General features: G+C 47.1%; 1 protein-coding gene across 1 annotated transcript in view; it reads right to left on the bottom strand.

Moving 5' to 3' along the window:
• Positions 1 to 1,117: 1,117 nt before the first annotated feature.
• The window catches only part of wdr11 (WD repeat domain 11), a 48,213-nt gene continuing 34,837 nt past the window's right edge, over positions 1,118 to 14,493 (bottom strand). Inside the window, exons 17-29 of the mRNA XM_084021222.1 lie at positions 14,111 to 14,217; positions 13,501 to 13,615; positions 11,939 to 12,110; positions 11,748 to 11,856; positions 10,515 to 10,577; positions 10,217 to 10,282; positions 8,838 to 9,024; positions 5,893 to 5,988; positions 5,286 to 5,451; positions 4,729 to 4,826; positions 4,451 to 4,596; positions 3,918 to 3,997; positions 1,118 to 1,980 (exon numbers count right to left, since the gene is read on the bottom strand). Of these exons, the coding sequence (XP_083877348.1) occupies positions 1,778 to 1,980; positions 3,918 to 3,997; positions 4,451 to 4,596; positions 4,729 to 4,826; positions 5,286 to 5,451; positions 5,893 to 5,988; positions 8,838 to 9,024; positions 10,217 to 10,282; positions 10,515 to 10,577; positions 11,748 to 11,856; positions 11,939 to 12,110; positions 13,501 to 13,615; positions 14,111 to 14,217 (1,608 nt within the window). The 3' untranslated portion in view covers positions 1,118 to 1,777. The remainder of the gene's footprint in view (positions 1,981 to 3,917; positions 3,998 to 4,450; positions 4,597 to 4,728; positions 4,827 to 5,285; positions 5,452 to 5,892; positions 5,989 to 8,837; positions 9,025 to 10,216; positions 10,283 to 10,514; positions 10,578 to 11,747; positions 11,857 to 11,938; positions 12,111 to 13,500; positions 13,616 to 14,110; positions 14,218 to 14,493) is intronic.

Raw genomic sequence — 14,493 nt, 5'->3', positions numbered from 1 at the left:
TTCCTGCAGGAGGGATGGAGTCTGTATAAAGGTGGAGAAGGATGGGAGTCGCCGTCCAACCTTTGTTGGCGAGCTGGGTGGCGGCCGGAGCGATGAGGCCACGCATACTGATGGTCTGCCGGCTAACGGCGGTTATTCATTAAGCCTTAAAAAAGGCCTTCTGTTTCAGACTGTTCTCTCCTCCTTTGTGCTCTGCTTTTCTAAAGGAGGGAGAGAGAGAGAGAGAGGGAGGGGGGGAGAGAGAGAGAGAGAGAGAGAGAGAGAGAGAGGGAGGGGGGGAGAGAGAGAGAGAGAGAGAGAGAGAGAGAGAGAGAGAGGGAGAATGAATAAATCTGGAGGTGAAGAAAGGGGAACGGTTGAGAGAAAGCTGAAGCCAGCTGTTGGCTCTCCGTCTGAGCATTCAGAGGCTCTAATTCAATCTACCTGCATGGAAGTTAAAGGCAGGATCAGTCTGCAACATAAACGGCGAGGGCGCCCTCTAGTGGCGACACCCTCAGACAGGAAACAGCACTCTTAAACATGATGGATAAAGTTAATATTGATTTTTTATTGCCACCCATATATACACATATATCTTTTTGTTTTGCCGTAGAGCTTAAAGCATCGGGATCACTGTACAAACAATGAAAACTTCTTTTTATTTTAGTTTGTCTAACTTCTACTCACAGGAGTGTTAAAGACGCAGTACTTTTACATTTACAGTACACAGTTCTACGATACTGCACGAGCTGACAGAGAACGTGGAATGGATCTACAGGGACGACATGTAGTCCCCTTAAAAATAGGCCTGGGTTGCCATAGTGACACTGCCGGAGGAGAGGAAGAGGAGGAGGAGGAGGAGAAGGAGGGGGGGTTATGTGTAAGACAAGAGAAACAGCACTGGTGTGTTTATGAAACACAATACCACACTAAAAAAAAGTATTAAAGTACTAAAGAGACCCCTTCAAGTCTGAATCAAAAATTAAATTTTGGATTAATGGAATGGATTAATCCTCTTGAACTGAACTCTATTATTAAATGGTTTCCCCCAGGAGTCAGCGGTCAGACTCTCCTCTGAGTTTCAGGGGAGATAATATACTAAAGTGTTTAATAAGAGCAGCGTGGTTAACTGGAGGGCTGGTGCAGTGGCACGCTTTGGTCTGTCAATTACACAGCGCCACCTGCTGTCCTGTTAGAGCAACACTGTGCAAGGAGGGTGGAGGAATCCAACGTATCATACAAATAATGTGGTGTTTTTTTGGTCAAAATCAAGTGCAAAAGTAAAATAAATACAAGATGCTGTCCTTAAAGCACCAAAGGCCGGTGCATTTTTTAAAAACAATTAAATAGGGAACTTTATTTGGGGGATGAATTCATTCTGCAACATTTAATCTCTGCAGCAAAGAAATGCAAATTCAAGCTGCTGAGCTCCGACGTTTTGAATTTAACTACAGAGGGAGGAAAGCTACAAGGCAATCATAAAAAAAATAGAGTTCAATGATTCATTCAACAACAGAAACACTGATGATGTATTACTTCACCTGTTGGGGGGGGACAGAAGTGTGCTTCTTTGTGGGGTCGTTACATGCAGAAACATGAGCTCACTAACACACACTGGCCATACCGAACATGAAAACAGGTTACATGGTTACCATGGTTACAGTCACAGATGCAGTCACACACTCCAGTTCACCTGGAGGAAACTCCTCCTGATCCCCCCCCCTCCCCCCTCCCACCTCCTCTGGACGCCGACACCAACTCAAATCACAACGTGGACTTGCACCAGGCGAGCACGTGGTCACTCGGCGCTCTCCAGGCCCGGCTCCACTTCCTGTTTGGTGGTGACGGCTTCCGGCACGCCGCCCTCCCCCTGGAACAGCTCCTCCATCAGCTGCTCGCCGGCGCTTCCGGCCCTCGACGCCCACAAGGCAGCGCCCTCCCGCAGGCCCAGCGAACGCAGCAGCCTGGCGTACTCCAGGAACGCCGCCTTGATGAGTTTATGTGCTGGACACGGAGGTCAAGGAGAACCGGTAACACTCGGAAACACACAGTCACATGATCATCACGTCCTCAAACTTCAAAAAGAAAAGATGGTCACTAAGAGAAGACGAAGTGTCCTGCCTCCAAATGTTTGCGTTTAAGCTTTCAGCATAATATCAAATAACATGCAGCCCTCATGTTTCCAGTCTTTACCCCGTTCACTCGGTTTAGCAGCTCTGACCCACATGGCTCTGCTCGGCCCGTCGTCCTGGCTGCAGCCGACGGTCACCGAACGGCGAGGATGAGTTGGACAAAACGCCACCGCTTGTGTGTTTGCACCCAGTTTTATGGTGTGCCAGCATTGAGGGATTGACTCTCTCCAAGAGCAAGTCAATGTCCATAGATGTTAAAAAGCTGCCATCTGGGTCCTCCTGGTCCGCCTCCTACCTCTCTGCCCATTTGTGGATTTAACCGGGAGACAGGCGGTGAGGTCGCTGCCAGGATGGCGACGGCCAGAGAACACACTTTGAGCTTTTCATAAAATCGGGGGTGACATTGCGGAGACCTTGTCCGTATTTTAGACAGTCGATGTGAATACTAGAACCACAGCCTCAAACAACCAGTTTACATCCACATCTGTCCAAAATCCTCTTAGATATGTCTGCTAAATTGTCTAAATTAGTAAATATATGATTGATTGATGACCAAAAAATGTGTTTTGGGAGGTCACAGTCACCTTTGACCAGCGAATTCCAACCAGTTCATCCATGAGTCCAAGAAGCTAAATAATCTTAGTAGCTAACTAGCGTTGGTAGCATGGTAGTGATCCGTCAACGGTAAGCCCCGCCCCCTAAAGCATCCCCTGCTTTCTGGTCTGGTGGACTCTAAATGGACCATAATGTACTAAATGAACATCATGCTGGATTGAAGAAGACTTGAAACTAGAGATTGAGACCATAAACTCATGTTTACAATGTTTACTGAGATAATACATCAAGAGAGAAGTAGGACCATTTTCTCATAGACTTCTATACAACCAGAGAGGAGTCGCCCCCTGGTGGCCAGCAGAGAGAAGTAGGACCATTTTCTCATAGACTTCTATACAACCAGAGAGGAGTCTCCCCCTGGTGGCCAGCAGAGAGAAGTAGGACCATTTTCTCATAGACTTCTATACAACCAGAGAGGAGTCGCCCCCTGGTGGCCAGCAGAGAGAAGTAGGACCATTTTCTCATAGACTTCTATACAACCAGAGAGGAGTCGCCCCCTGGTGGCCAGCAGAGAGAAGTAGGACCATTTTCTCATAGACTTCTATACAACCAGAGAGGAGTCGCCCCCTGGTGGCCAGCAGAGAGAAGTAGGACCATTTTCTCATAGACTTCTATACAACCAGAGAGGAGTCGCCCCCTGGTGGCCAGCAGAGAGAAGTAGGACCATTTTCTCATAGACTTCTATACAACCAGAGAGGAGTCGCCCCCTGGTGGCCAGCAGAGAGAAGTAGGACCATTTTCTCATAGACTTCTATACAACCAGAGAGGAGTCGCCCCCTGGTGGCCAGCAGAGAGAAGTAGGACCATTTTCTCATAGACTTCTATACAACCAGAGAGGAGTCGCCCCCTGGTGGCCAGCAGAGAGAAGTAGGACCATTTTCTCACAGACTTCTATACAACCAGAGAGGAGTCGCCCCCTGGTGGCCAGCAGAGAGAATGACAGTTTAAGGCTTCTCTCTTTAGAACTTGAGGGTGTCGCCTGGATAAAAAACTGTCTAAAAACTGTATGAAAGTTCTAAGAGTCTGCAGCATGACTCAGCGCTGTGGTTCAAGTGAGACAGATAACTAGTCCTTCATTCTCTCTGCTATGGAGTGCATGTGTGGAGTGGAGCCGGGCAGAGTTAGCAGGGGAGCTAACTGTGGTCCTAAACGGTCCTCAGAGCCGTAATGGGTCTTTTAAAAAAAGGATATTGGACGAGTCGTTGGCCTCCATCACCCCGAACTGCAGACAGGCTTCGATGAAGAGGGCAGCGCGATCAAAGTGCCTCATGCTGCAGCCAGGAGAAGGGGGAGGAGGAGGAAGAGAGAAACACAGGCAGGAGGAGGTGAGAGGAGCTATTGTCAGAAAACCCAGCAGCATCCCTGCCTTGATGTCTGCGATGCTAAAGCACACTTCAACCCCGCGGGCCGGCACTGCTCCCCGTCCTCTGAGCTTTTTACCTCCAGAGGTCTGAGATGTCATACACTCCATACACTCCATACACTCCATACACTCCATACACTCCATACACTCCATACACTCCATACACTCCAGTGTTTATGGCGGGGGATGAAAGAAGAGGAGGGGGAGTAAGGTCATGTAGGAAATAACACTTTATAGAAAGGGACTTTTCTAAAGAGACTGGATATTAGTACGTATGACTCTTGTATTTGGGTTTAGGATCTGCGTCCCATGCCTTGAAGTGATAAGAGAAAGTCAACGACGTGGTTTTGGGGTTTCTTACCTGTTGAGCATTTCTCCCACCTTGGAGAAGCATCCCAGCGACAGCAGCACCAGGATGGCTTTGGACTTCTGGTTGACCTGCGGGGAGCACAGCTGCTCGGCCCAGCGCTTCAGCACATCGGAGCTCTCCGCCGGGCTCAGACGCACCTGGAAACACACACACGGTACAAGAAACCTGGGTATAACCAATAGAAACCCACCCACATGCCCTCACGCTCAAACTATCCAAACATCACACAGCGTTCTGAAGAGCTGACGGACGCCGTCACGCCGAGTTACCTTGGCCAGCCAGGCGGCGCGGTTCCACTCCCCGTAGGTCTGCAAGTACCGGCAAGCGTCCGCCGCCTTGTCGATCAAACACAGCAGCTGTACTCCCTCTGACGGACAGCAGGGGGGGTTGTAGGGGGGAGGAATGATGGGAGGCAAAACAACGGCCAGACAGCAGAGAGGTGATGTCTTAATTATGTGTAAATCAGCTGCCAGACGTCTAAATCATTATGTAAGCTGTAAAATAAAAATCTATAGGCTGGTGAGACTGTTTTTTTTAATACATATCATATTTAAGGCGCAAGTTAATTTTAGGGCCAAAGAACAGATGAATTATTAAAAATATATTCTATTTCATGCTGCTGATAGTCATTAAAGTCAGAGAGCAGATGGTTGCCAACTGAATCAGACGTACTCAGGAAGTTTTATAATCATCTCTCCTTTAAAAAGTAATAATAACATAACTTATTACTTGATATCAAATGTAATGGCGATCCACCCAGACGTTTCAAACATGATGCTGAACCAAAAGAAATGACGTCTTATTCAAACTTCAACCCCGACGCTACCTGCCAGCTTGCCGTTGGCGATCATGTTGGTGGCCACCAGCTTGATGGTGGACTGGGAGGGGCCGGAGGAGGTGATGGTGGTCACGAGGCAGGCCTTCAGGGAGTCGCAGTAGTAGCTGGTGTTGTCGGCGCTCGTCTCCAGCAGCAGCTGCACGGCTCGGTCCGTCTGAGGGACAACGGAGGGAGGGTGATGAGGAAGGAGGCGTCGGGCGGCTCAGCCAGGTAACAAGACGGAGCGTAACGAGGGGGGGATTCGGTTTATTATCTGGCGGCTGGTCTGCCTGCTGGGAGGAGTGCACCTCTGAAACAGCGGCGGCTGATTGCAGACTGTGATTAGAGGGAGAGTGGTGACATTGAGAGATGGCTGAGGCGCCGGGGACGGACAGAGGCAGGTCTTATCATCCATCTGGTTTCATTAGGCGCCACGGCAACGATATGAGCCATTCACCATTATGGCAGGTTAAGGTGTGTGAAAGAGAGCTTACAGTCAGGAAGAAAGGAAGGAGGGACACGGTTTATCTTTTGAATTATGATAAAAGAAAAAGAAGTGTTGAATAAAACTGGAACATTGGAGGAGGAACTCCCACCGTGTGGTGCAGTAACTCACCTGTCCCAGCAGGAGGAGCTGGTCAGCACATTTCTTAGTGTGTTCATAACTGGAGCGCTTCACCTCCTGCAGGTGAACCCGATCCAACTGGAACTTCTGTTGAGGAGAGGAGTCGCATGTGAGCCGGACAAAACCGATGAACACTGTGTGTGTGTGTGTGTGTGTGTGTGTGTGAGATAGATTACCAGACATTAAAAGATTAATGATGAGCAAAAGATACGGGAGGACAATTATAGAAATACAGAGTGCAGAGATGGAGAGTGTAATAAAAGAAAAAGAAAAAGAAAAGTCTTTAAAATATTCAGGAGTTTTTATGCCAGAGCCTCCCAACACTTATTATCGGTGGCTTTCCCTCATTATTTCATTACAACGTTCCCTGGTGGGAGATCTGATTTATTATTTATTTATTTCCAGTGAGCAAATGATGGGCAGGAAACTGAAAACAGCATTAGATGTTTCAAAGTATGAGATTCAGTTTTCATATGAGGGCTAGAGGGGGAGAATGATACAATAAGAGGAGAGATAACAGCATAGTGGGGGATTAGTTACATCAGCTGTGTGTGTGTGTGTGTGTGTGTGTGTGTGTGTGTGTGCGTGTATCCACATCTATTCTTTTTCTTTTCGCCCTGCTTTATTATAAGGAATCTCTTCTGAGCTGCAGCCGTGAGCATAAATCCTTGCAAATGAGTTTTGGTAAGCGTACGCTCCCGTGTTTGATACTAGTGATTGCAGTCAGGCTGCTCCCACTAATGCTGTGTTATGACAACAGGATCCCGATGTAGATGCAGACTGCTCGGCGTCCAACTCCAACGGATGAATGCGCGGCCCCTCGTTAACGCCGTGCAGAACTTTCTCACATCACAGGATAGTGAATATTCCATGAAACACATAACCTGACTTGTTTTATTAGGACAATTAGAATGTGAAGTTGTTCGTTAACGGCTACAGCAAAGCTGAAATCTATTCAGACGTTTTAAAGCGGTCTTTCATGAGGGAAAGGTGTATCATCCCCTCTCTGCTTGCTTGTGTATTGATGTAGCCTCGAGGGGGAAATAAAAGGACAGATGTACCGAAGAAAGTCTTCTTGCACAGCGAGCCAACTTTTTAATTACCATCTGCAGTTTTTTTTTTGTTTTCAAACTATTCATTCTCTAAAGAACAAGTCCGGAGAAGTGTTTTCCTGCAGCCTGGATCACGTTCACTTCACGTTCACTATGGTGACATAAAGGTGGATCTTGGAGAACCAACCAATGGGCGTTTTCTGAAGTGACTCCCTCACACTCCATCCATCCATCCATCCATCGTCTACCGCTTATCCTGTATTCAGGGTCGCGGGGGGGCTGGAGCTGTCATTGGGTGAAGGCAGGGTTCACCCTGGACAGGTCGCCAGTCTATCACAGGGAGACATGTAGAGACAAACAACCATTCACGCTCACATTCACACCTACGGGCAATTTAGAGTCATCAATGAACCTATCCCCATCCTGCATATCTTTGGACTGTGGGAGGAAGCCGGAGAACCCGGAGAGAACCCACGCTTACACGGGGAGAACATGCAAACTCCACACAGACGGAACCCAGGCTGACCCGGGAATCGAACCCAGGACCCTCTTGCTGTGAGGCGAGAGTGCTACCCACTACACCACCGTGCAACCCTCCCTCACACTCCTCCACAGCAAACCAGGTCGATAGTTAAAGTTGGAGACGGAAGCTTTTGTTTGCACGAGTCCTCGGCATCGATCCCAACGGTGACACGGTTGCAAATAAAGGGGAGGCTTTTACTTGTCTTCTTTTTTAATTGAGCTTGTCCCGGGATGGGCGAGGATCATTTGGAGGATGGGATTAAATGTAGTGAGGGCGAAGTGAAAAGATAGGTTTGACCTCAAAGGCTTAAAGAGGGGAGATGAGGAGAGGAGATACACGACATCGTTAGCCAGATTTACGAAGCCTTTTTTCCAGCAACATCGTGAGTGTGAAAGGTGGAGACGAAGGTCGTCTCAGAGGAGAAATGACCTCAGTGTGAACGGGAGAGCCGGGAAGCCGGAACATTTTGGGATTAACGAGCTCAGAAGAAGAAGTTTCACGTCATGATGCAGCAGCTTCGCTTGAGCTCCAGGAGTCATGGAAATGTGCACGACGAGCAGAAGAAACTCTCCGTCTACCCGCCATCGTTGTGTTGGCGATCGCATTTCTGCCGCTTCTTTAAATGGGTCACACGGTCCGTCGTGTTACACATTACGGCGTCTTGGGTTCCTTAAAACCGGGACGCTTGTGTAAAAGGAGACGTTGCTTTCTTTCACAAATTGCTTTTATTATTATTATTAGATTAAAAACCCAGAATGCCTGGGTGTTTGTGTACAAGGAAACACAGCAAGGCAAGTCTTATTATCGTTTAATCAAATACTGATTCTGAAGGATTCAGGCTTTCAGATCTCATTACTTCTATTTCATTTATTACTAAACACAATTGCCTTTACTCTGGAGTGTTTTCTGCTTACAGAGTAGTTTGTGACTTCAAACTGAACTAAAATCAGCCTCAAATCACCTTTAAAATAGAAATATACGGCGGCTAAAAACCTCTTGAGCCCCATTTATTCAGTTCTGAATGACATACTGTATGTGGTGAGAGTCCACATGGGATGATATGATCAAAAATTAACTTAAAAAAATAATAATTCTCCATGTGATTATGGGGGATCTCTGTGTAAAAATGATAGTTGAATGGAGTGGACGGCTGTGGATGACGTGAGAAAGCCTTCTGTGTGTGTGTGTGTGTGTGTCCGTGTGTGTGTGTGTGTGTCCGTGTGTGTGTGTGTGTGTGTGCGTGTGCGTGTGTGTGTGTGTGTGCGTGTGTGTGTGTGTGTGTGTGTGTCTCTGACTGGGGATTTTGAAACGCTGCCTGCTGGGATGATGTATTTGTCTGTATTGTCTCCCGTCCCACTGACCTGGAAGTAGGAGCTCTCACACAGGACATCGTGGCAGATGTCCAGGTGGTTCTGAGGCGGCGGTGGCGGCGGCGCCTGGGTCTGGCCCTCTGCGGCGGACACGCTCAGCTGACGGGACCGGGCGAACACCTGGATGTAGTGGGACGCCACCGTCCAGAAGTGGAGGTCCGACTCGTCCCCGAACAGCCTGCAGGTTATCACACGGCATCAGCTGATTGGACGCTCTCTAATGACCAGTTCCTGTCTCCCCCCCCTCTCTCTGCTGCCTACTGCCTGTTCTCCCGTTGTTTACTGCCCTCATCATCCCTTTAACATATCTGCACTGGCACACGGCTGTTGCTAGGTTACCTCGCCATGTACCGACGGAATGATAAAACTTGGCCGGCTCGCTGGCTGGCTGCAGCGACGTAATCGTGATCTCTCCGTGCGAGCACGATGGCAGCAGAAAGGGTCTCTGGGACTTTCCAGGTAAATCAGGGCTTTAGGAACGGGACGCAGAGATTGCATTTCCTGCTCAGACCGGCTGCTCCAGATTCATCAGATGCTCGAGGGAAATGAGAACTGGAGCAGAGATGAGATCAGACTCGCTGACTGCAGCTCTCATGTGATTTGTTTTATTTTTTATTTTTTTAAAGACGAAAAGAAAATCACGACAGTTTCAGGAAGAATTTGTGATCAGGCCGATAATCGTTTTAAAACTAAATATTTCTTCATAATATTACATTCTTGTCTGTCTTTCCCAATTACTTTACATAGTGTTAATGTAAAGTAAAATGTAAAAAAAACATGTTTATATCGACATTCCTCAAATAACGGCTGTGAAAACTTCACTGATGATAATAAAGTCGACCCCTACGTCGAGGTTTGTGGAGAGAAATCACTCGATTTAATTCAACTTAAAGGTGGAGTGGGTCATTTGGAAAAACCACAGAGAATTTGACTTTGAACGCATCGCCAAACTGACAAAGATCAGCTGAGTTCAATCAGGAAGTAAACACCGACAGACAGGCAGGAGCCAATTAGTTTCTCCATCACGGCTTCTTTTTGATTGGACGGGGTTTTTACAGTCCGGCCATCGACACAAATTACTTTTTATGTCAGAGCATTTAATGTATTTATTGTTATCGGTGTGTTAAGAGGATATCAAGTAATGCAACCTTTAACGTACACAGCGGAAGACAAAGAGTTAATCTTCTATCCTTCTAAAAGCTGTTTGTATCCTGGAAGAGTCGGTGTTTGTTTCCCCCGCTTACAGGAACTACACTTCCCTCAGAACTGACAACTTACTTTCTGAACGCTGACAAACAGTTTCCAGTAAAAAGAGCCAAACTGTGCAGGCAAACAAAGCGCTGCCGAGTCCGTGCCGAGCCTGAACTCACCGTGAGACCAGGAGGCAGCGCTGCAGCAGGCTGAGCTCCGGGTCCTGCAGGACGCTCTTCATATCGCTGGGGAGCCAATCAGAGACGAGACAATCATCACAACATAGCGGGAGCCAATTACACGTCTGGAACACAGCGGTGGCTTCTTATCTGTCAACCTGCAGACTACTCGCTCGTTCGGGACCTGCTGCTGTCGCAAAAACACAAAGGAACCTGGGACTCTGAGTGCAAGCAGAAACTACACACTAGGCATCGTGACGTTAATATAAATGCTCTATTTTGTTGGAAAGTAACTCACTTGGACAAGGAGTTGAGCTGCTCCTGGATCAGGCCTTTGACTTCGTCCTTCTCGTTGTAGTCTCTGAAACAGAAGGATGGAGAATGTCTCAAGTTGCTCCTCGCCTCGTCCTCCCTAAAATAAACCTGGTGTTAAACGAGGAGCCGAGTTGATATGAGATGATTGTATTCCAGCGTGAAGGCTGAGGTCTTTATGAGGAGGCAGCTGTGTGTGTTTAATGGAAGGAAAGAGTCGCACTGAGGACTCCGTTAAATGGGGCAAAATTCCATCAGGCTACTCGTTAAACACAGATGAAGCCATCTGAAAGAAAAACGCACAAAGCTCCTCTATTTGCCGCCACGGCGACTTGTTTACAAAGATGAGTTGCTTACTTTCACAAATTGCTTTTTTATTTTTTTATTATTAGGTTAAAAAGCAGAATGCCTGGGTGTTTGTGTACAGGGAAACACAGCAAGGCAAGTCTTATTATCGTTTAATCAAATACTGATTCTGAAGAAGGGTTCAGGCTTTCAGATCTCATTACTTCTATTTCATTTATTACGAAACACAATTACCTTTCCTCCAGACCGTTTTCTGCTCACACAGTAGTTTGTGACTTCAAACTGAACTCAAATCAGCCTCAAATCACCTTTAAACTAGAAATATACGGCGGCTCAAAACCTCAAGCCCCATTTATTCAGTTCTGAATGACATACTGTATGTGGTGAGAGTCCACATGGGATGATACGATCATTTCATTTGTGATTATTATATCTCTATAATTATCAAAATATGCTTAAAGTTCTTAAAATGACAGTAAAAACATACTGAAACCACTTTTGTTTGAGAAACAATATTTCATTGCTTCTGGGTATTTCAAGACTTAAGAATCTTCCTTACACATTTCTCTAGCATGACAGCCAGCTAGATATCATTCATGATTATCCCGATAACATAAATTCACTATAATAAGACTTTTATATCGTCCCATCCGGAGGTGAGAGGTCAGTCTTTGACAGCCGGGAAGTTTCTGAAGAGTTTAAATCTGTCTTCATCCCAAAGTTCAAGAATCTATAGTTAAGAAGGTAAAATGCTGTTTTAAAAAGGGACGTATCAGTGATGGAGTAAAATATTTGTTTCTTAAAGTGATACCGGCGTCATTTTAAGAGGTTTAAGCATATTTTGATGATTATCGTGACATGAAATCCTTAGTCCTGAGCTCTACGGAGACTTTAGAGTGGACCCCAGACTTACACCTGTGTGATGTCCATGGTGAAGGTTCCTGACCAGGGCTGCAGCAGCAGGAAAGCCTTGAGGGTGAGGGCAGCTCGGGGGACCAGCAGGGAAGGACACCACACCGGGTCTGAGCAGATTCACAATATTAAGTCACGGCTGTTTCCCAGCAATAGTGAATATCTCTTATCCTGCCCAATATGCCGGCTCACCGGTCAGGTCCTGCTCATCCATGCGGTAGCTGGCCGACTTCATGGCCATCTCCAGCACTCGGATGCAGCCGTCGTCGGAGGCCAGCACCACCTTGTCCGACGTGCACCAGTCGATGTCCAAGATGCGGTAGTTCACGTTACGGCCGATCCGCATGCTGCTCACCATCTGGACCTGCGAGACGAGGAGGAGGAGGATCGGTGAGATCAGGCTGCATGTATTCATGTGTTACATTTGGTTTCACAATGTTAGGATAGCATTGTTTACAAGCCTGAAGCCGCCTCGCACATATAATATTGATCCCAGTCTGGTCCACACAGCAGACGGAGCGCATCAACACCGTGCGGATCGGCACTCGGCATCGACCCATATTGATACCAGTGCATCCCTATTTCTCTGCAGGACTCAAAGGGAGAACGACATGTACGGGCTGGGTTTGTTTTTTTAATTTCAGCAGATATCTCCTCAACCGAAAAACAGGCAAAACTGCAATTAGATTTACATTTAGGGAATTTAGCTTTTGTCCAAAGCGACTTACAATAAGTACATTTGTGGAAAGAAAGAAACCTCAACATATCATCGTTGGGTCCGTGGAGTGGAAGTGGAAGACTCGTGGAGAAGTCTTTTCACAAGGTGTTTCTAAAGAAACCTCCGTATCTCTGGCGTTTATGTGGCTGTATGGGAGTCGGCGTAACCCGGCTGTCAGCAGAGCGCTGAAGCATTTCAGAGATCTCTGCTGCTCCCCCCTCCCTCCTCCCTACTGCTCGTTTCCCCTCCGCTGCTCGATCCATCTATTGTCTGGCTTTTTTTACGATCGGGGGTCTGAAAACTGCGTCCCGTGTCGGATCCACGCTCCCCTCAAGAAAACACATCCCTCCACACAGACAACAGTGCTCCGGTGGGATCCCCCCCCTCCCTGCACCGTACACTGCTTAAAAACACCAGAGCATCTATCTGTGCCCACATCCATCTGCCTTCTCATTGTTTCTAGTTATGGGTAAGCTAACAAGCATTTTGCCGTGGATACAGATAAACAAACAAAAAAACCCGTCGTCAGATCCAATGATGAAGTGGAGCGTAAACCAGCCCGGAGGATTCGTGGAGGAGGTGAAATGCAGACCTTGCAGGGAGAGAGGAGTTTCCAGATCATGATGATGATGATGATGATGAGTTCGGTAAACAAAGCGAGGATGCACGTCCCTTGCAGGAGTCGGGATCATCCATCCTGCTGCATTTGAGCTTATATATGTGAGTGGAAAAGCTTTTAGGGCTCGTGTGCGAGCCCAGTAATGATGCTTTAATACAACAGCATAATTACGGCGGGGCCTGTTATTATTACGGCGTAGTTTGAGAGGGGACATTAGTGGAACGCACCCCGGCGCAGCATAGTAGGGCTCCTGTGATTACACATTCATTCTGCCACACTCAATCTGGAAAGTAACTCCGCTACCAACTTGCAGACGGTTTGCAGATTCTCTCCCTTTTAGTCGAGTGCAGCCAGGTGATGCATGCTGGGAATTGATAATGTGTGTGTGTGTGTGTGTGTGTGTGTGTGAAGCCTCACCTCCTTGGTGTCCCAGACCTCGGCTCCGTCGGTGTACATGACCAGCAGCTTTTGGTTTCCCTTCCCCGGGGCGAAGCGGATCTTCTTCACCCAGCCACGATGCGTCGGGATTCCCCTGAACGCATCAACAGCATCGGTCATTGATCCCTCCCTACTCCACATCCATATCTTTCCCCATTGGCTTTAAAAAATGGGAAAATAGCAACCGACTGTCCTTGAACTTTTTGGGCAGGTTTAGTTTTGTCTCCAAAATAAAAGCTGCATATGATAAGAATGTTATTTAGGCTCCAGGACAGGAAGATTAATAGTTCATCTATAAAAACCTCAGAGGTAAGACACTGTTCTTGACTACTGTGTGAGAGACAAGCTTGTCTTTTATTTCATTTCATTTTATGTCTTTTTAAAAATGAATGTGTGTAATGTAATCCCTCCCCCGGTGTAACTGATATCTATAAAAACAGCAAAAATAAAAAACCGCAAGTCATAAAAAAAAACACATTTAAAACAGTAATCAAACCCAACACAGACAAAATAAATAGTGTGGAGTATTGCAGGTAAGTAATGTAGAATACTCAAACTCACATAGAAGACAGAGAAGTGGAGCGTTTACCTGGACAGACGAGCTTTGAGGTCCCAGAAGTTGAGATTCCCGTCCACGTCCCCGAGCACCAGCGTGTCTCCCTTCCAGGCGATGCAGGTGATGCTACCCATACTGCCCTGCAGCACGGGAGGGATGACATCATTTATTCATTAGTGAGGGATCATCCTGAAGGGGGACATGATGGATTACATCGTGGGAATATGTTCTATTTATTTTTACAACAGAGGCTTCAGACGGGCCAGGATTACTTCTGCTTACGAGCCTTTAACGTTGGTGCATGTTACCACGGCGACGAGCAGCGTACGGAGGGAGATTTCATTTCATGACTGGACGGTTACGTGGCTGGATTATTTGGAATAGAGAAGGCCAAATTGGTGTGGAGGATTTATTCT

The sequence above is a fragment of the Eutrigla gurnardus genome (genome assembly GCF_963514095.1).
Source record: "Eutrigla gurnardus genome assembly, chromosome: 11".
Classification (NCBI taxonomy): Eukaryota; Metazoa; Chordata; class Actinopteri; order Perciformes; family Triglidae; genus Eutrigla; species Eutrigla gurnardus.
This window is presented reverse-complemented; position numbering and strand designations above follow the sequence as displayed.